Here is a 21,795-nt window from a genome sequence, read left to right on the forward strand (position 1 = left end):
ATATAAAATAATCTATCCATAATATTGATATTTTGAACATTTAGTGTCTTCATTATAACAGGACTGATGTATATATTTGATTTACATGTCACTATATGATAGTGTTTTGTACTATTTTTAAACCTGCAGATATGAGTACAAAAAAGCCGGTGATTTTTTTCAAGTGAATTTCAACTGATCTTGACCTAGCAACTTTCTTTTTTTTTTTTTTTACTAATGAAAGAAACAAACTAGTTTTGACATGAAAGAAAAAATAGTAGCTGTCAATAATGGTTAGAAATAGTGTTGTACACCAGTGTTTTTCAATACTGTTAACGGGTTGGCAGCTGAGGTTAGGTTAGGAGCACGCACAGATACAGCGCATGGCTGCACCCAGCACACAACAAACCACCTCAGGATCCAGATTAGGTACAATGGGTGATACCTCAGCACCATACTAGTTCAGATGAAGTGGGAAAAGTGTGAGGTTTTTTATGGTGGTTGGAGTGCCAATTCTGCCACCAACCCCCAAATTTTTCCCTGCATTATGGAGGGGCCTACATGCAGGGATGGATGAAGAGTAATGTCATAGCCAGGACGGCTAGCAGCTGAGCAGGGCAAAAAAAAAAAAAAAAAATCACCAAGGAGGACCCATTTCTTGATATCATATTCTGGAATTTTTACATAGGCATATTCAGTTTTTCTATGCACTACTTATGCCATGTGGGATGATCTTAGATATTGTTGAAGTTCTCATGGCACGCAAAAAACTTCATGTACATCACTGAATTTTAAATGTTATGGGGGAAAATATTGTCTGGAGTTGTAACTGATGAAAGACAGATTAAACTGTGCCCTGAGGTCAAATGGTTAAGAACCACTGCTGTGCACTACAAATGTCGTCACCATTTTCAATCATATTATGCTTTCATATGCATATGCCACCAAATGTTCCCAGCAGCCACTCAATAAGCTCCATCAATACCAAGAAGTTGATCAACAGTTGCCTAATCAGCTGGGTCATCAGAACCTGCTGCTTATAATTCCTAGTGTTCTAAGAATGTGTTCCAGTTATACCATCTCAGAGAGCACAGGTGTTGGGAAAAGTAAGTAACACTCTTAGAAATTCTTCAGCAAAGACAGCATATTTATGCTGAGGGATAAATCATTAGTTAGTGGTAGTTTTTCATGCCATTATTATGCCTTTTCAACTATTTGAAGTACTTCATTTTCCAAAACTGTAGGAAGCACAAAATCAACATACTATATACATACTCGTGATTTATCTTAAATTATTTGTTGTGATTTAAAGCACAGTAATATTGCTTTGCTGTCATTTAACCAATTAAGTTATAAATGTTTTCTGTAAAATAAATAATAAAGCATTATAGATTTTTGATGATACCATACTTCCATTAATGAACATTTTCAGAGAAGACCTAAGAAACCCATGTTACGACATCAGCATGAAAGGAAACTGATTTGAAACTCAGAAGCAGCCTGTCATTCTTCTATAAAGGCTATCAACATCCATTTCTGCCTAATTATAGAAGTAAAATATACATTTCATTAATTTTAAGAAAAACTGGAGGAACCACACATTCACAAAAAAAGGGTAAAATTTGGAGTAGATCAAAAGGTTTTTACTTCATTAGATACATCACCAAGTCATGAATTTGACTCAATCAGGAATGTGACTTGAACCACTTAATAAGGAGTCTTCACCCATGAAAATAGTTCTGACACCTGTCTTGACACTGATACCACGTGTTTAGGAGAAATCTAGCAACAATGGGTACCGCTGATTTGACTTTGTGTCAAATGAGTGGTTGCTCACGGAGTCCTGAATGAGGCACATTACCTGCATTGTGTGGAAGCATCAGTTATAGAACTATGACTTGCAGTATACTCATTGTTGAGGACTCAAGCGGTTGGACAAGGCCAAGAGGATGCCCACATAACACCTGGCTGAGGCAGATAGATGGTCATTCCAAAGGTGGAATTAGACTGCTTGTCTGTCTGGGCAGTTGCTAACTGGAATCCCAAGCTGTTTCGTCAAGTGGTTGGTGCAGTAATGCGCCGTACCAGTGCAACCTGACCTGACTCGACATAAATGCCCATAATGTGTGTTGATCCAATGTACTGCAGTTAGTGGTTATTTTCTATTGGGAGAACCTCTCATATAATAAATAAATCTGTTAACCCATAAGTATCAATAAATTATTTGGAAAAGGCTAATGTGTAAAATCTTGCAAATAAATTTGCAAACTTCTTATTAAAATTGAACCCTTGCTTCTACTCCCAACTTACTTGAATCATGCAGTTGCAATATGCATTGGGAATGTGTGGCTCTAGCCCTGCAAACAAAGTTTTGTTGTAGTGCTTGAAGTCAAAGTCTTCCAGGCCCAGCTTGGAATATTTAATGGTCACCTGAGAAATTTCAAAACAGTAGAGTAAGAGTATGATTCAACATCAGGAGGATCGTTTAAGAAACACTTGGAAAACCAGTACCTTCCTGTACTTCTTAGGAACCATATACAGATGAGGTTCCTCCTCTCTCCCAATTGGGGACTCCGGCACTTGGCTATAGCTATCATATTCACTGTCATTCTCCTTTGTCTTATATGGCACCTGGAATGAGACAAGTATACTTTATAACCTATCCCAAGTTTTCAAACTTTCCACTACATTTTACTCAGCTATGATGGCACACTTTATAAGAGAAGATGGCTATGAGTCACTCAAATACCTACAGTTTTAAGGTAACAGGTCTGTAGTCAATAAGACAACACACAGAGGAAGGTTTATGTCAGTGGGGAAATCCTAAGATTTTAAAAAACATCTAAAAACAAAACTGTTCCAACATTTTAAAAATACCTAAAAAGAAAAGCATGTTGACTGACAAAGGATTAAAGTGTCCTTGTTGAAATAAGGTTTAACAGATGCTTATCTGCGGTCTAGTTTGAAACTGCGTTACATCATGCTCCTGAATGACAAAGGGCACATTCATAATTTTTGTACATCAAATATACAGTTAAACACACTTAGTATGTGAAAGCAAAGAGTTTCACTTTGTTCTCATTAGTTAAATGAAGACCATACAAGTACCAGCCACCTCCATTATTATCTGTGTTTATATCATTTTCAATTTTGTTCTTAACATCAGCTTTGGCCCTCTGTACTGTGTGCTGGAAGTGATAACAGTTCTTACCCACAGGGTGTGAAATGCATAAACTTAACATTTTGATCTTGTCTAACTGCTTATGTTAAACTGGTTTCAGACAACCATTAAACTATGAAGATTACTTGTATACCCATGTTGCATGTCTATACTGAAATTTTATTTTTATTATCTTGAACAAACATTAGTTAATGCAATTGACCCTGTTATTGCAATAAATACCATACATTTTTGAATGTAAATTGCAAAAATAATGTTAGACAAAGCACAGAAAAATACATTAAAAAGAAAAACTAATGAGATGACTGTACACATTTTTATGAGTTATACAACAAAGAGGAAACGTCTTAAAGAACACTTCTCTAAAGAGAAGGTGAAAGTCATGCAACATCCGGGAGGAAATATACATTGTGCATACACACTAATATTTGTACGCACACTAATAGTTTTCCAATCTAAATAACTTATGAAGTGTTCTGCATCCATTGACAATGGTGCACCGAATTATGTCATGTTAACAAACATTGTACCTAGATTAAACAGAGCTTTATGGAAAAGAATCATCAGCGTTTGTATTTACGGTAGAATCAAACATTTTTGGAAATGTAGTTCACTGCCACTCTGACTTTGCAAAGGACCATGTTGTCTTGTCATGTGTTCATAGTAAGATCAATATTGTCCAAAAGAGACAACTTTATACAGAAGAGATGTTTATTTAGCCAGTTTCAAGAACTAGAAAGGCAGAAAAGGCCTTTGATGGCAATCAAGTGACAAAGTTCTTTTACAGGGGCAAATCAAAGTCAGAATCTAATACCAGGTAGGAGTCAAAAACCTAAAGGACTATGACAGAACCAAGGGTCAACATTCAAAACCAGAGGTCAAAAAATTAAGGTAACAAAAAATTTTGTTATGAATCCAAAGATTTGAGCTTGTGGCCATGTGTGCCACCAACTTATAAAGCGACAGTGTGATAATTTCATAAGCTACACCCAAATGATATTGCATGTCACAATTAAATGAAAAACAGCAGCAGTTTTAAGATCAAACAACATGTTTCTGATCATAATAAGATGCTGTGAAATGGCACTGTAGATAAAAAAACCTTATGGTGGTATAATACACCAAAACAAATAAACAACAATTAAAAAGCAGGAGCAGAGACACGTTCTTGTCAATACTGTTATATCTAGGAATATCTTATAAGACAAACACAAGTTAGACCTTTTCTACCACTGCAAGACACGGAGTAGGTGAGACATGCTTTTGTTTTAAGATGACAAGATTACTGTAATGCACTCTTAGCAGGATTGGGGAAGAGACATAAACAGGCTACATATAATTGTCAGATTAGCATCCAAAACTACAGCAGCAAACACCCCAGCTGCACCATATGATAGTGTGGTGCTCAACATTTCTGCTGTTCCACCTGACAAAATAGTGCTCAACATTCTTGTTGTGTTGCCTGACAGTACTGAGTCAACAACACAATGAGCTGGCATTCCATTACTCAAAAGAACAGATTGAGTGTCACTGCAGGTGAGCCTATTAAAAAGGTGATATTGATACAGTCACATAATCACCACTGTAGTATGGCTAAAGTGAGTGATACTTCAAAGGATAGCACACTACCTAAAAGATCAATGAAATGAGCAAAAATCCATTAGGTCAGTGCTGGCAAGCACCACACAGTGCTACTATTAACTAAAGAAAGTAGAGTTTAAACAAGAAAGCAGATAAGAGAAACCCTTGTCTCATTCAACTCTTTATTTTAACTTATTTATCATTTACTTCAGCAGTATTTATAATAACCTTGGTTTTATACGATAATATCTTGAATACTTTCTATAAATGTTTTCAAATTCTCCAGATCCACTTGCAAACAAATTTATGAAAAGCTCCTCCAAATCTTTATTCACTACTACAAATTCTCCATTGTCTCTTATTGTCAGAATATAAAGGGGGTCTTATTCTACTGATATTATTCTAAAATATTAAAGTTTGTACACACAGAAATAAAAGTTAACATTCAGTACTTCCACCTTATCCATCCATCCAGTGTCTAAACCCACATCTCAAATCTGAACTGCTTATATTTATAGCAACAATACAAATTTTGAATTTACTGTACCAAATTTTAAAGAACAAACTGAACTGTATGTACATGAGAGTAGTAAACAATGGACACAATTTAATAGTGCCCCTTTCCTGTCTAAAGCATAACATTCTTTAATTCCCTTGCATTACATATAACACATACTCTAGTATTATGCCTTTAGTAGTGACAGTATATTTTTAGCTACCAAAATGGGCCCCCTATATTTTGTGTTTATATTTCTAAGCAACAGCTTACCCTACTGAAGTTATATATTTTCAATGGAGAAAAAACTGAAATGCTTCATTAATATATAATTTAAACTCATAAAGCATGAACTGTATCAATTTTCAATACTTATACCAGGTTCATTGTCGATAATATTTTGGACAGGGTAGACAGCAATGGCAAAAAATTCTGTTACCCAATGAAACCTCTAAGATTTACCTGATTTCGCAGCTTGTTTCTGGGATTAGGAGCATATCCAATAAAACCTACTGTCTTCATGGTGCGCAGAATCTCTGGGTCAACTGGTGGAGCACGTCTATATGTTAAGCACATGAGAAAATTAAGACAATAAAAATAATATTTGGTCTGAACCAAAAATATTGGCATTAATAACTTTACAAGCCAAAAGTGGAGTGTTTCTTCTCAAGTCACGTGTTATCAGATTACCTTCTTGGATTGTTGGGAGTACATGAAAATGTAACTTAAGATCTAATACCTAAAGTTAAATATGTCAACAAAATGTTTTTGCATAAAATCTGATCAGCTCACAAAATGTCTGTTCCCTCACTTAGTAGGGATGTTGCCAAACAGCTAATCAGCAGAAGTGTTTTGAACTGGCTACTCGTGCTTGTGATAAACAGATGTAAGAAAGAAACTTAACAAGAATAGCTCTAAATGTATCAGTCATTTTCAAAAATTTGGGGTTTTGGGGGTTGCTTTTCAAAGAAGAGATTTACAGGCACAGCTTTATCTATCTTGGCATTTGTCAAAAGAAAAATTGTAATAGCAGGGGACTATAAATCTCAACTCTGTTCATTCACCTGGGTTGAGGACTAGAAAAAGCAGAAGGCCAGTCAGAGAGAAGAGGCTCTGATCCAGTCAGTGGAAATGGAATAAGAGACAGAGGCATCAGCTCATGGTTCCAGTCCAGGTGATGCACAGTGTCCACCATGCAAGGAAGTGCAAACTCTGTTTCACGTGAATATCTGTTGAAAGTGACATCTGCTGCATCTGCCCAAAGATGGACACACCCCCCAGAGTCCCCAAACACCAGGGCCTGCTTGCTGGAGGACACATCAAAGCTCATCACCAACTGACCCACAGTATTTATATGAAATATATCAGCCACATTTGCCAAGCCTGTGGGCTCACAGAACTGGCACTGACCTGAGGGAGGAAAGAAGGAAGAGACCATCAAAAGGACTCAAAACATAAATTGTCTTGGATTATGCTTTTCCCAGTGATACCTTAATATAACAGTGCACTCCCACTCCTAATACCTTTATACCCTCATCAAAAACAACCTCCAACTGCATTTATAATAAAAATGCATTCATCCCCTATTTTATTAGAGTAGAAGCTTATATTTGTTACCTGTCTGTGAAATAATAGCTAAACGGGATGTATAGGTTGGGATGAACCTCAGAAAGAGGGGATCAACATGGACTTGCAGTGGAGTGATAGCTCTCATCATTCGGAGGTCATACACCATCAGGAAACGGTCACATGCTAGTCCATTCATCCGGCTAGAGAAACCGCATGTAACCAGTAGGTTGCCATGTACATCAAAATCTGACAGGCTTCCAGAATAGGCATCAAACTCCTGCTCCAGCTGAAAGGTTCGCAAGTCCCGGAGAGTTACCTTCATACCAAAAAAAAAAAAAAAAAAATTTACTGAAGACTGATGTCTCTTGACTATAATATGCCCAAAAGACCTCATTTTCACACCATGCTGGCAAAGCCCTTACATTTTAATATTCTGGCCAACTGGACCATGTCTTCATAGAAAGATCAGTAGGACACCCTTTAAAATGGTGACTAGATACACACTAGGAGTGTGCAATATTGAGAAAAAAAGATTTGTCGATTTTTTCTTGGATTTTTGTTACTAACAATAAGTTGACTATATTTTATATCCATCAAAAATGTGTTCCAGCTCAGCCTTGTTAATAGGATTTTAACTGTTGTTTTCTAATAATATTAATGGAATCAACACATTTATTAATTTACTTAAAACTGAATGTAGAACTAGGGTCTTGTACCGTGTTAGCCATTATGAATATAGTAAGAAGTCAAGCAAAATGACACCTTTTATTGGCTAACTATAAAGATTACAATATGCAAGCTATCGAGGCAACTCAGGTCCCTTCTTCGCTTAAAACTGATTGTAAACAAAATACAAAAACATTACCAAGTATTACTAGGATCAAACAGTGTAAGTATGATTGAGCCATTTCAAAATTGCCTACAGGATTTACTTTGTAAAAATTTGCACAAAACAACAAAAACCATTATAAATGACTGCAATAGACACTTCCCCTTAATATAAACAAGACATGGATCCAAGGAAAAAAAACAAACTAATCAATCATAGTACAGGATATGGATAAACATTTATCTTCTTTAAGGTGAACTGCAGAATATAAGCAAGAACAAAAATCTAATCTATTGTACTTTAAGTCATTAAACACATAGTTCACATTCTATCAAATACTGCTCAAGAAAAAAAAATATTATAGCATTTAATGAGCACACACAGTAGTTTATCCTACTAGCTTATACTTTTGATGGCAGAATATGCAAAATCAAATCAGTACAACATTATCAGAATGGTCCCTAATATAAATACTGATAGCTTGAACTTCAGCCACAGCCTTGCCACATGCAATATCTTAGCTGCTCTATCTTTAAAATTATACATATGTTATATATTAAATACACACATATTCTGATTGTCTCTGTTCATTTTTATTATCTTGTGACATTTATGAAACGGCAAAAAAGACACTGCAAGAACACTTCACAACTACATTTCAACAAAAGAAGTTATTTATATGCAACATTCACTTTTAAAATTTATTTTCTTCACTTTTATCATAATTACCATCCTATTTATGTGTTATAACCTTGTTGGGAGGGCGTTCCTCTGTTACAAGCGGCAACAGAAACTGAACTTACCTTGCCTGAGGTGTGACCACAGAAGAAAAATCGGTTGGACTGTCTCATAATGGCAACCCCAGGAACTTCTACGGAGAACTGATAGACAAATAAATCAGTCAAACAGAAGACAACAGCACACAAAGATCATACAAATTTGCAAACAAATGCAGTAAAACAGAATAATGGATATATAATCTAAAGCACATTTGCTCAACTTTGGCCCTGGAGGGCCACAGAGATTACAGATTTTTACTTTAAGCAAACTCTTAATTAAAAAGCAATTAATTTAGTTTAAGCAACATTTAATTTAATTAGATATTCAATTCCTTGTAACTATTATCATTCTATTGTTTACATCATGATACTGTATATAAGGATGTTATTGTTCTAGTTGATATATATGTGTTTTTAAGAATGTTTACATTCGTTTTTTCATTCTTTGTTACTTATTCTTTAACATTATTGCCTAATCTTATTTGTTTCTCTTTTCTCGTAACTTTCTTTTTGACATCTTATGAAGGACTTTGAATTACATTGTTTGTATGAAAATGTACTATATAAACGAATGTTGTTGTATGTAAAATTTCATAAAGCCTGTATTTGAACTTTTCTGAGAAAATCTACAAAACTGACTGGGAGGGATTTAGAAATTCAAACCCTCAAATTTCTTTCTATCCCAATGTATTTTATTAAACTCAACTATGTAATAAAGAACATACATGCAGGTTAAACAGGGGGTAATTCTAAGTGATTAGCTGTTTTCTTCCTCCTTGTTTTAGGCCCATGATTATTTTTTTATTTACAATTAAAGAAATTATAATTTCGACAGGCAAGTGAATTACAATGAAAGAAAAGGGTAAAAAAACAAATAAGGTGACTCGTGCACTTAAACTAATATACTGCTGGACAGGCCACTCTAGACAGCTTCAGGTACAATAATGAGATGCTAAGAAATAAAATACAAAACACTTTAAACATTTGTTGCTTAACATGTTTTAGGATTAAAGTTTAACATAAATATATCTGGATGGCATGATGGCATAGTGGTTAGATCTACTACTTATGGATCTACCATCCAGAAGAATATTATGTTCAGTTCCTGCTTGCATAAAGTCTGCATATTCTCTTCATGCTTGAATGGAGTTTCTCCAGGTGCTCTGGTTTTCTTTCAAAATTCTCCTAAAAAAACATTTCAGATTGACTGGCGATTTTTAATTTTACCTAGTCTTAGTGTGGGTGTATACATTAGGTTTACCCTATAACACACTAACATATAATGCAGGGTAAATTCTTGCCTTGTGCCCTATACTGGTAAAATAATCTCCTGCTACCCTCTGACCAAGTGTTCCTGAATTGGATTAAGTGGATTTCATAATGTCACAGTATGTCAAATATATCACTTAAAAACAATTACTGCCCACCCCCCCCAAGTCTACAGGATTCTCTTAAAAATATTCATCCATCCATCTTTTAAACGTGCTTATCCCAGTGTCAGATAAGAATCCACAGCTTATTGCAGATTTATCAGATACAAAGGAGGAACCGGCAGTGCAGTCCATCACTAAGCATGTTTATACTTGGATGATTTAGATTCAACAATAAATTTAACAAGTACTTCTTTGGAATATAAGAAACTTTACTATTCACTAAAAAACCACGTGAACACAACAGATTCTGGAATTTCAGTGGATTCAGAAAGTATTCAGAGCCTTTCACTTTGTGTTCCCTTTATTGTGTTGTACATTACACTTTAAATAAATAAATGTGCTATTCCTGCCCATCAATCTTTGCCTAATAAACCACAATGACAAGGTGAAAACATGTTTTCAGAAGGTTTTGCAAACTTATTAAAAATCAAAAAGTGATTCATCTGATTCAACTGACTCATTCATATAGGTATTCAGGCTCTTAGTTCAGTAGTTTGTTGAAGTCCCTTTGGCAGTGATTACAGCTTTGAGTCTTCTTGAGAAAATCTCTACAGGCTTTGCACACCTAGATTTGGGCAGTTTATTCCTGTCAGATCGTTTCAAGCTGCATTAGATTAGATGGGAAGCATCTGGAAACTGACATCTTCAGATCTTTCCACATATTTTCTGTTCTGTTTAGCTATGGCTGGGCTAATCAAGGATAGTCAGAGAAGCCACTCAAGCATTGTCTTGGCACTATGCTTAGGGTCACTGATTCCTGATAGGTATTCCTGATAAGCAAACCATTGTCCCAGGCTGAGGTCACATCTACTCAGTCGCAGGTTTTCTTCAAGGACATCTTTGTATTTGCTTTCATCCTTCCCTTAATTCTAACCAGTATCTCTATCCCTGCTGCTGAGATGCACTTGCCACAGCATGCTTTAACATAGGGATGGTATTTGGCAGGCAATAAGTAATGAACAGTGTTTGCCAGACAAATGTTTGGAGCTGCTCCCCAAATGGTTGGTTTTTGTCCCATTAGACCATAGAATCTTTTTCCTCATGATCTCAGTGCAATTTAAATGCATGCCATTTAGCAAACTCCAAGCATATGCCTTTTAACCAAACATGTTGCTGAGAAGATTGTCCTTTGGCAGGTTCTCTTTTCTCAGCATAAGACTCCTGAAGCTTTGTTAGAATGACTATTGCATTCTTGGTCACTTCCCTAACCAAGGCCCTAGTCTTGATGGTTCCAAACTTCTTCCATTTCACAATTACTGAAGCCACTGTGTTGGAAACACTCAAAAGCTTCAGAAATTTTTTAAACCCTTGCCCTGATTTATGTCTCACTACAATTTGATTATGGAGGTCTACAGAGAGTTCCTTTGACATCATGGCTTGGTTTTAGTCCCGACATACAGTGTAAATTGTGGGACCTTATATACACTGGCTTGTGCCTTACTAAGGTATGTTCAATCAATTCAGTTCATCACTGGTGGACTCAAATCAGGTTCTAGACACATCTCAATGAGAATTAATGCAAACAGGATATACCGGATCAAAATCTAAAGTGCCACAACAAAGGGTCAGAATACTTTTATAAATGAGAGATATCTGTTTTTTATTTTTAATAAATCTGCTAACCTCTCTGAAAACATGCTTTCAGTTTGTCATGATGAGATGTTAAGTGAAGACTGATGGCAAAAATGGAAAATGCATCTGTTTAAAATTAAATCTATAATACAATAAAACGTGCAGAAAGTGAAGGGGTTTAAATACTTTCTGAATCCACTGGGAATATTATAGAAACTTCAATCATCCTCATCCTACATCTTTCTACAGTTTTGAAGTCATCACCAGCCCCTATATTCCTATTGTGTGCATTTGATACAATGTGTACCATAATACTCCATACTTTCTGTTCATCTCAGCAGAACCTAAAAACTATACTGACAGTGTGCCAAGGTTAAAGCTATTACATTTTTTTGTGAAACTATTTCTTAGCACCCCACAAGAATAAATAGTAAAATCTAGCATTTTAACTAGCATCTCACCCGTTGCGTCTCTTGAATAGTGGTAAGGTCAACCTCTACCACATAATTCTGTAGTCCACCCATCAGTGCTGTGGTACTGTCAGTGAGTAGTAAGCTATGCATATCTACAGATTCTTCCATTCTGCAATTAAAAGAAAGGAAACATCAAAAAATAAAAAAACACCATAACCATATAGAGATTTTGCATTTCAACAAGCCTAGCCAGCCTTTCCACCTTTAACAGTCAGCTTAACCAAAGTCACTTACGGAAAGTCAAACATGATCAGGCCACCGCGTGTCAGACACTTAAGGTTGTTCTTAGACAGGAATAACACTCCATTCTCCAAAGTTTGAATCTGTCGAATGTCATCAGATGCATGGACCTGAAATGAAGAGTATCGTCCCATTGTTGGGCCAAAAAAGGAAGTGGCATGACCCTGTTAAGAAGGACAAATGAAATGTGTTACACAAAATAAAGACAAAATAATTACAACTTGTGCACTTTTAGAGATGGGCAGCACTTACTTGTGTGCTTCTTTCTCATCCTTACCCGAGAAAGACAAACAAAGATAAAGAAATAGCTTTAATCAAAAAAAAAAAAAGCTGTAATTTCAAAATTAAACTTCTCTCTAACACAGATTTTTTTTTACTTATTTTAGGAAATGTGTAGTAAACAAATCTCAGAATTTAAATTTTTTTTCCACGATGGGAGCACCTTTTGAAGCTCTTCAAGCAGCAACATGGCTAGATCTATTTTTTTGGGGAAGCCTGAACTGAAACATAAAACTCACCTCTTGTGCAGGTATATTGGGCTGGAGAATCAGATCACCTTTTAATTCTTTCCATGAAAAAAAAAACTATTTGTTTGTTCTTATTTACAGTGTGATGCTTTTTTTTATTTTCATCCTGTTTTTACAAATGGTGGTTGGATCCCTTTTAACCTATTGACTGAGCATTGCTCATGTTTTCATAATACTAACACACGTATAGCTTGAAAAATTAACATTACCTTTGCTGGTAAAATTATGAACGAAAACTGAATAGAACTTTACAAACAGAACTTAAAAAATGGTCCATTATCTGATGCACACAAATCTGGATAAGCTTTTGTGTGTGTAGTGTACATATAAATTCAAACACACATACATGGATGTTTTTAGCAAATAGTTTCGGAATAATGCACTTTTGAATTTACATACCCTGTGATTACCAATCCACAAAAGCTCTTCATGTATATCAAAATGTGTTGCAGACACAGGAACTCCCACTTCAGACACTACTGTGTGTAACTCTGAATACATGCCCTCCATAAGGTGGACCGGCTCAGCCACCTGAACTGGCACACCTAGTGCTTCAGGGTCCAATTCAACGCCCTGTAGTAAAGCTGGGTCTAGACGAGGGTCCAGAGGAGGTGATAATCCAGGATCTAGGCTGGCATGAAGGGCTGGGGAGAAATCCCCCAAACCTGGGTCAAGTCCATCAAAATTCATCATTGGAGCAGCTGTATGGAAAACAGAGAGGACAACTAAATTGTAAATTAGAACAGAAGCTTTGATGTTAATTTCTTTCATGCAAGATTAAAGCATAACATGCTCAAAGTTTAATTAAGTTTAATCTTATGTAGATATGTTACCACTTAAAAAAGAAACAAACACAGTGTTAGTACACACTACATACACATAACTTGTCAACAGCAACTCATTATGCTATTACCAGTGTTTACCACAAACCAATTCCCTGTATTTCTTCCTAAAACAAAGAAATGAATGAAATGTAGTTACTGTATCCATGACTCACTTAGTATGTTACAAACACATGAAACCTTATAAATTGTCCCAATATATTTGTTTAATTCATTAGAAGTGTGTTCCTTAATTTTGCGTGACAGCTGCAGTAAGGAAAAAAAAATCAAATCCCCATACCGTAAAATAATACAGAATGGGGTGTATTTCAGGATATTATGAATTCTTAGCTAAGAAAACAAAAAAAGAAGAAAAAAAAGATGTAAGCTCAAAAATAAGCAGTTGGTTATAAAAAGAAATGAATAACTTTCACTTGCTCAAAACACTGTTAAGTCTTTCAAAATCAAAGCACTATTTCTGGGCGAACTACCTGCAATAAAAATCTTGCATACAATATATTCTGCATTTCAAAAGAAAGTTTACCACAGACTGTGAAAATAACCCTGGAGCAACATATGAAACTGGTGAAGCAGAAGGTACAATAACTAAATAGTCATTTGAGAATAATTAGTGAAAGCAAGCTGTATGCTTCGTTACAAAAGAGGGAATTCCTTACTATGTAAATACAACAGCGTTTACACTTTCTTGTGCTTGAGCAAATAAAAAATTATAAATAAATAAATGATCCTAATTGGAAATGTTTTTTTAGACCACACAGAGACAAAAGATAGAAATGGGGGATACAACAGCTCAAAATACTAATAATTAATAAAACAGCTTTAACAATTTACTAGTGTTTGTGAGTAAACGGACAGACATCAGTAAAAAAAAAAAAAAAATCTCCTATTTATGTAACACAGACAAATAGACAGACCGAACTTTGTCTCCTGGGAGAAATGTGAATGCTTACAAAAGCTCTTTAAGTAAATAAATACAGATAAATGATAGATAAATATACACACACATACAAACACTATGGTTTAAATACAGACCAGAATGACTAAAAATGAAGAAAATAACAAAGAAGGAAACTTTTTACTTGGCATTTACAGTTACAGTGAGGCATTATACAAGTGTATCGCTGTAGGTGAAAAACAGCCCCAGTTGCATTTCCTAAGGCACTTATGCTGAAAGCTTTTTTGGCTTAAAATTACTCCATGTTAGTGTGTCAGGCAGATGTTATGCAACATTGTTCATAAAGGCGCTCAGTTCTGCTTTAACTCTCTCCTTCACTACAAACTCCTGGGGTCCAGAGTGCATTTTATAACTGAGTTTGCCCTTTTAATCAACTTGTTAATTCAGTGGGCCTCTCTTAAAGTGATGTTACCAGCCCAGCACAGCATATCATAGAAAATCGCACTGGCCATCACAGAGTTATAGAAGATGTGAAGGATGTCATTACCCACATTAAAGGAACACAGTTCCCTAAGAAAAAAAGGACGTTCTCTGCCCTTTGTTATATACAGCAGATCCTCTGTGTTATGAGACTAGACCAATATGTCATTGATGTGGACCCACAAGTGTTTGTAGGAGTGTACAACCTCCACATCCCAGAATAGTGACCAGACATAGAGGCTCTCTGATATTAAATTACAGATAATTACTTCTATACCAAGAAACAAAGTTCTGCACCTGATGCACCTGACTCCTAAACTCTGCCTCATCCCCTTTCTCGATACACCCCATAAGTTGAGAATCATCTAAGAATTTCTGCAAGTAACATGACCTGGTTTTATATTTATAATCTGAGGTGTACAGAGTGAGGAGTAAAGAAGACTACACTGTACCTTGTGGTGCTCCATTGTTACTGACAATTGGGCCTCATAAAATATTGGGATAATAACTGAAGTATAAGGACATTCAAGAGGAAATGCTTACTCACAGTACCACAAAATGAACTACTCCAAGGTGTAAAGATTACTGACAAGCCGGATGCTGTGCGGACTGATAATTTTCAGGCTCCTTGGTGTGGAGTGTCTTTCTGTAAGAACAGATTACAAAAAGAGATGGTAAAAGTGGAAGCTAGGTGAAACAGACAGGCTGGCGTGTAGAAAGTAAAAACATTTTTGAAATTATGTTTAAAACAATGTTAGCCCATAAAACGCAAGAGACACTTTAGCATACCACATTGAAAACAAAAATTGAGGGAGCATAATAATGTAAATGAAGGTTACAAAAAGAGGATAGTTGTTATTGACTGTCTTGAGTTCTGTAACATTTCCAACAGCACACAAGCAACAGGTAAGAAAAGCACAAAGAAAAGCTTAAGGATATTAGAAATAACTTTTAAATCATTTAACACGAAAAATAAAATGGTCATACCTAACCACACAGGAGCTCATCTTCTACATATACCCACCGAAGTTTGTAAAAAAATATAGTATATATGTATAATATGGACATTTTGTTGCTGACTGTGAATGTGGAGCACAAAATAACTGCAAGTAGTTAACCAAGTGTAACTTATGTAGTACTACAGTACATATGTTTAAGTTTTACCCACAGTTAACAGAACCAAAACAAAAGCTTTTCAGGAAAGAGTGATAATGATGCTAAGTTTCTCATCAGAAGGAGAAAGTGAAGAACTGTATATATCATAATTATGCATTATTATGTATAAATAGCCTTTTTTTTAAAAAAAAAACAAAAAAACATTTATATTTATATCTGCAGGCAGCGCAGCAGTGTAGTGCTTAATTGTGCTGCTTTGCAAATCTAGTGACCTTGGTCAAATCTTTACACTTGGTTACCGAGTGTGAATTTTGAACACTGTTCATGGGCCTATTTGGGTATTTCATAGGTACTTCATGTTACTTCTGTGCAATGTTATGGTTGATTGGCAAATTTGAATTAGCTCAGTATGGTGCATGTGCCTTAAAATGGGCTGGTTCTGCCACATACAAAATATGGTTAAGATATTTTAAAAAAATAATCAACGGTTGTTTATATTGTCCTTTAATGGTTCAGTTGTTTTAGATGGATTTTTAAAGAATGAAATTTCACATTTCAGGTGTGTCGGTTGCAGATATGTATAAAGTAACGAAAGAAAAAAGGTCCTGGGAGACAGAAAAACTGAAAATACTTTCTGAAGCTCTGCAAGTAAGAAGGCTGTATAAAGATGTATATGTTAATCTGATGGGTGACTCAACAATAGCTCAACATAGTCAATGTGAACACTGATGGACTTGTACCTGCTGCTGTCATGATAGGTTCCATACTAATGAGCAACTTAACAAAAAAGAATAAATGTATTTAGCTATAGCTATTTAGTGATAAACTGAAATTAAAATTATTTTAGATTTTATTATCCAAAACTAATCTATTACATCAAGAAGAAATATTATTGCATACAAATTATTGAATTGTTAAAAGAAAAATGTACTAGCCTACAGTCTGAACTTGTCCTGCAGCTTCTTTCCAGGGGATATTTATCTTTTTACGTAACTGGGATTATACAAATATAAAAATGAATGTCAGACCTTTTTTGAAAATATGTGTCAACTATTCATTAAGAAGTATGAATTGCAGAGAAAAGTTTCTAACTCTTTTGTAAAATATTAAATATTTTTAAAAAGATGGTTATATGTATTCATTAATTACCTTCACCACAAACACTGGGGAAAATGATACTGGAGGCAAAGGGGGCACGGCCAAGTATAGGGGCTTCCAATAGAGTAACTTTTTGTTTGTGTTGCTTAAAGATAATTTAATGACTTTTTTATTAAAATAATTTATAGTGTAAGAGATAAACTGATACATGGTTTCAGGTACAAGGAGTACATCAGGTAAGCTAATTTCCTTGTGTGTACATTCATGCTTATCATGGCATTAGCAAACATAAACGTGTTGCATGCTGGTCAGACATGCCGTAAAATTTCACTGTTTTCTGGGCACACAACTATACTAATCCTACTACTACTTCAGTGCAATTTGTATGATAATGCTTAATACAATTGTTTTCAAGAGTCATTACTGTAGACGACTGTGGCTGCAGGTGCTGATTTCAACCAACGTCTGCCTTTAACTGGACTCCTACCATTAAGCAAGCTGTTAATAGTCCAGTTTCTACTTTTTTTTTAATGTAAATTCTGAAATTACAATTTATTTGACCAGCTCTTTACTGGAATGTGGCAAACAAGGGGAGAATTTGTTTTCTTCATGCTCTTTCTCTTTTTTAACACGTTGATTATTTAAGCCTTTTTTCTTAATAATTAGTATACAACGAACGGTTCATCTTCAAGCATGCCATGATATTTACATTCATATCTGTATGGGTGGTCTGCATTTAAATTTAACTAAGGCAGAACTGCAGAAAAAAATGAATTACTTGTAACACTAATGGGAATTGAGTATTTAAAGCTACGGCAAAAAATTATAATTTCTCCTAAATTCTGCTTTAATTGTAAAACAACAGACGAACAGGACTGAGGTAAATACTAAATTTGATCAATTAGAAGTACGACTGACCCACGAGTAACCGAAACTGCTTATAATAAAACCTTCCGCCACCGCGGTAAAATGAGTCTGCAGTTGAGAAACGTGTTACTAGTCATCTGCAGACACGGGATACCGGGGGCTGCTCGAGTACCCCGCCTGGCCCCGATCTCTTTCATGCCCTCAATATGCAAATGTAATGGCCTCCCAAGTTTCCCCTCATACATGTGTATGATAGAAGTCCTCACGAACTGGATTCACGTATGACGCCCCAGTTCCTCGCTATACTTGACACGTGCCTTTGTTATCATCGTCTACCTATTCGCACACGCATGAGGTCTTCTTACAAAAATGAATGCGTAACTTAGCTATCCGTACCCCTCACATTCACCAGTAAACCTCCTAATAGCCTGCGCTCGTAAAAACGTTTATGTATGATGTTCTATACACCTATACGTAAGTATAATAAGCATATTCAGGAATGAAACGCTTAAAAAAACAGCCCCATAACACCCTACAAGCACTAATGTTACCATCCAGTGAGGTTGCCCGCTCCTCTGGTCCATGATATAAACACAACAGCACTTCCGACCTCAGCGTCGAATCGCGCACCAAAGGCGGAGCTTTCCAGTTTGATTAACAACTATTTCTTCCAATCGGAGCCAACCGTTTACGGGTTTGTCACAGCAGCTGGCCAATCTGTCCGGCTAACACGGTGCATGCAAAAGCGCATTGATTTGACGTCAGAACAGCTGAGCGGGAAGAAAATAAACGATACAGAAATGTGGCTGGTATAGGACTTTCAGACTCACGAGTATTGGCGTTTATGAACACCTGTTTGAAACTATATGCGTCCTCTTGTTGTAGACCACCTGGACCCACTGCAGTTTGCCTGTCGGCCAAAGATTGGAGTGGAGGATGCAATTATTTGTCTGCCCCACAAGGTTTAGTCTCACCTGGACAAAGCTGACAACACTGTGAGGAATATGGTTTCTGATTTCTCCAGTGCCTTCAGTACCATCCAGCTAACTCAGGGATGTTCAGGTGGATGAGCCTATGGTGTCCTGGATAAAGGACTATCTGTTGTGCAGAACCACAGTTTGTGAGACTCAAGGACTGTGTTTCTAAAACAAATGTGAGAAACACTGGAGCACCACAAAGAACAGTCCTGGCTCCTTTTATCTTCACTCTGTACACCTCAGATTATAAATATAACACCAGGTCATGTCACTTGCACAAGTTCTCGGATGATTCTGCAATTATGGGATGCATTGATAAAAGGGATGAGGCAGAGTATAGGAGTCCGGTGAAGAAGTTTGTTTCTTAGTGCAGAGACAATTGTCTGCATCTTAACATCAGCAGAACGAAGGAACTGGTTATTGACTTTCACCGCACTAAAAAGCTTCTATGTCTGGTCACTATTCAAGGAGTGGATGTAGAGGTTTTCCACTCCTACATGTACTTGGGGGTTCACATTAATGACAGGTTGGATTAGTCTTGGACCACAGAGGAACTATATAAGAAAGGGCAGAACTGGCTCTTTTTTTCTAACTAAACTAACTGTGTTAGTTTAATGTGGGATGTGACATCCTTCACATGTTCTCTTACTCTGTGATGGCCAGTGCAATTTTCTATGCAGTAGTGTGCTGAGCTTTTAACATCACTTCAAGAGGGGCCCACAGAATCAACAAGCTAATTAAAAGGGCAAGTTCAGTTATATGATGCACTCTGGATTCCCAGGAGGTTTTAGCAAAAGAGAGAATTAAAATAAAATTTAGCACCATTCTTTCTCTGACACACTGTATGTATTATTGCACCCAATGTATTATTGAGCAGAAGTGTGTCAAGAAATGCTACTGGGGCTCATTTATACCAACAGTAATATGTCTGCTTAATGCCTCACTGTGACAATCAGAACAAAGTCTGAACTTTCCTTCTTTTGAATCTTCTTGCTTTATAGTCATTCTGATGTATGTTTAGACCAAAGTCAGTCCGTCAGTCATTCTCCAACCCACTATATCCTAACACAGGGTCACGGGGGTCTGCTGGAGCCAATCCCAGCCAACACAGGGTGCAAGGCAGGGAACAAATCCCAGGGCAGGGTGCCAGCCACACACCAAGCACACACTAGGGACAATTTAGGATCGCCAATGCACCTAGCCTGCATGTCTTTGGACTGTGGGAGGAAACCGGAGCATCGGGAGGAAACCCACACAGACACAGGGAGGACATGCAACCTCCATGCAGTTAGGATCCGGGAAGCAAACCCAGGTCTCCTTACTGCGTGGCAGCAGCGCTAACCACTGCGCCACCGTGCCGCCCCTAGACCAAAATGTATGTGTTTATTTATTTATTTGAAGAGCTTGTGTAAAATGCTACATTTTCCACTGTGGACAAATAACGTTCTTTCTATCTGTTCACACCATTTCCTATATCATTTATTTATTTTGCAGGCAGGCCAGGTATATGTGTAACCTTATAAGCAATAAACTAAGATAAATGATTCAACATTCAGGTTTAAAGCCATGTATGCATGGTACAATGAAACTGTTACTTTCATGCCTCGCACAGAGTATGGAAAGTACTGTACAATCCCAAAAACACACACAAAAATACATTCAGTGCAATATATGCAAGAAACAGTCATGCAGTTCGGACCTAGGTTTTTATATCAATATTTTATTAGTTGAAGGTCGACAAACTTTTAAAACACTGAATACTGTTATATTTAAGATTAAGGAGTCTTTATTTGCCTTTTGTATAAAAGCACATAGGACATTTTAATCAATCTGTACAGTCAGGTACATGGAACAGTACAGGTCACTCATATACCATACGACACAACAAGTACAAGACAGCACAAATACAGCACAGAACACTTACTTAACTAAGTAGTATGTTGAAGAATGTTTTATTTGTGTTTAAAGTACAATTTACTTATACTAACTATGGTGCACATTATTGAAAAGAGAACAGCTTTTTTGAACTGAGGGGTGCCTAGCTTTGATACTAGCATACCTATAGCTGGAACTCAGTTTGGAAAACAGACTGTACCCAAGGTGAATAGGGTCTTGCACAAAGTTGCATCAGTCCTCTTTCTGCAGCATTTGGTTTATATGGCTTCCATTGTGGGAAGAATAGAGCTAATAATACACTGTGCTTGCTTCACCATCCTTTTTAGTGATTTATTTTCCTGGGATTTGGCGTTTCCATAGCAGACTGTGATCATTCCTGTCAGTACGTTCTCAGTAGTGGTGCAGAAGAAGCTCATCAGTATTTATTTTGCATATCGAATTTCCTCAGGGTGCTGCTGTATTTTTTTAAATGAAGCCAGTGACGTGTTGTGACCAATTTACTTTCTCTGACATGTAGAGACTGAGAAATTTGAAACTGCCCCCTTTCCATCAGTGTTCCAGAAATGTAGACTGGTGAGTGAAGTCTAGAATAGTTTTGCTTATGTTCAAGGTAAGTTTGCTGGTGTGAAAACCAGTTCTTCCAAATTACAATAAATAAAGAACTTAAGAATGTGAGCTCAAACACAACACTTCCTTTTAATCACTCACTACTTCTTGCATACAGTCTTCTGTACATCACTATTCAGTGCAAACATGTACGTTAATGGAAATGTCATACAGGCACTACAAAGGACAAAATACAAATCAACATCCCCCTTATAAAGAACAACATATACAGAGCACATTTTCAAACAAAAAAGAGGTGTAAAAAAGGTAACATAAAAAAATACAAATTTTTAAAGGTAAAAAATAAACAAATTGATGAATGAATAAAAATTAAAATATTGAAAAATTCCTGTGGGAAT

At 36.3% G+C, this 21,795-nt stretch overlaps 1 protein-coding gene across 5 annotated transcripts in view; it reads right to left on the bottom strand.

The window, feature by feature from the left end:
• pan2 (poly(A) specific ribonuclease subunit PAN2) overlaps positions 1–18,595 on the bottom strand; it is a 51,123-nt gene extending 32,528 nt beyond the window's left edge. Inside the window, exons 1-12 of one of the 5 annotated variants that reach the window (XM_039747343.1) lie at positions 18,509–18,595; positions 15,424–15,522; positions 13,573–13,608; positions 13,059–13,360; positions 12,127–12,296; positions 11,881–12,001; positions 8,439–8,516; positions 6,855–7,122; positions 6,302–6,647; positions 5,700–5,796; positions 2,491–2,610; positions 2,290–2,409 (exon numbers count right to left, since the gene is read on the bottom strand). In XM_039747343.1, coding sequence (XP_039603277.1) covers positions 2,290–2,409; positions 2,491–2,610; positions 5,700–5,796; positions 6,302–6,647; positions 6,855–7,122; positions 8,439–8,516; positions 11,881–12,001; positions 12,127–12,296; positions 13,059–13,352 — 1,614 coding nt within the window. In that variant the 5' untranslated portion in view covers positions 13,353–13,360; positions 13,573–13,608; positions 15,424–15,522; positions 18,509–18,595. Of the gene's footprint in view, positions 1–2,289; positions 2,410–2,490; positions 2,611–5,699; positions 5,797–6,301; positions 6,648–6,854; positions 7,123–8,438; positions 8,517–11,880; positions 12,002–12,126; positions 12,297–13,058; positions 13,361–13,572; positions 13,609–15,419; positions 15,523–15,863; positions 15,881–18,508 lie in introns of those variants that run through there. The other 4 variants (XM_039747341.1, XM_039747344.1, XM_039747342.1 and 1 more) reach the window with 4 other exon arrangements.
• Positions 18,596–21,795: the final 3,200 nt, after the last annotated feature.

The sequence above is a fragment of the Polypterus senegalus genome, chromosome 3, assembly GCF_016835505.1.
Source record: "Polypterus senegalus isolate Bchr_013 chromosome 3, ASM1683550v1, whole genome shotgun sequence".
NCBI lineage: Eukaryota > Metazoa > Chordata > Cladistia > Polypteriformes > Polypteridae > Polypterus > Polypterus senegalus.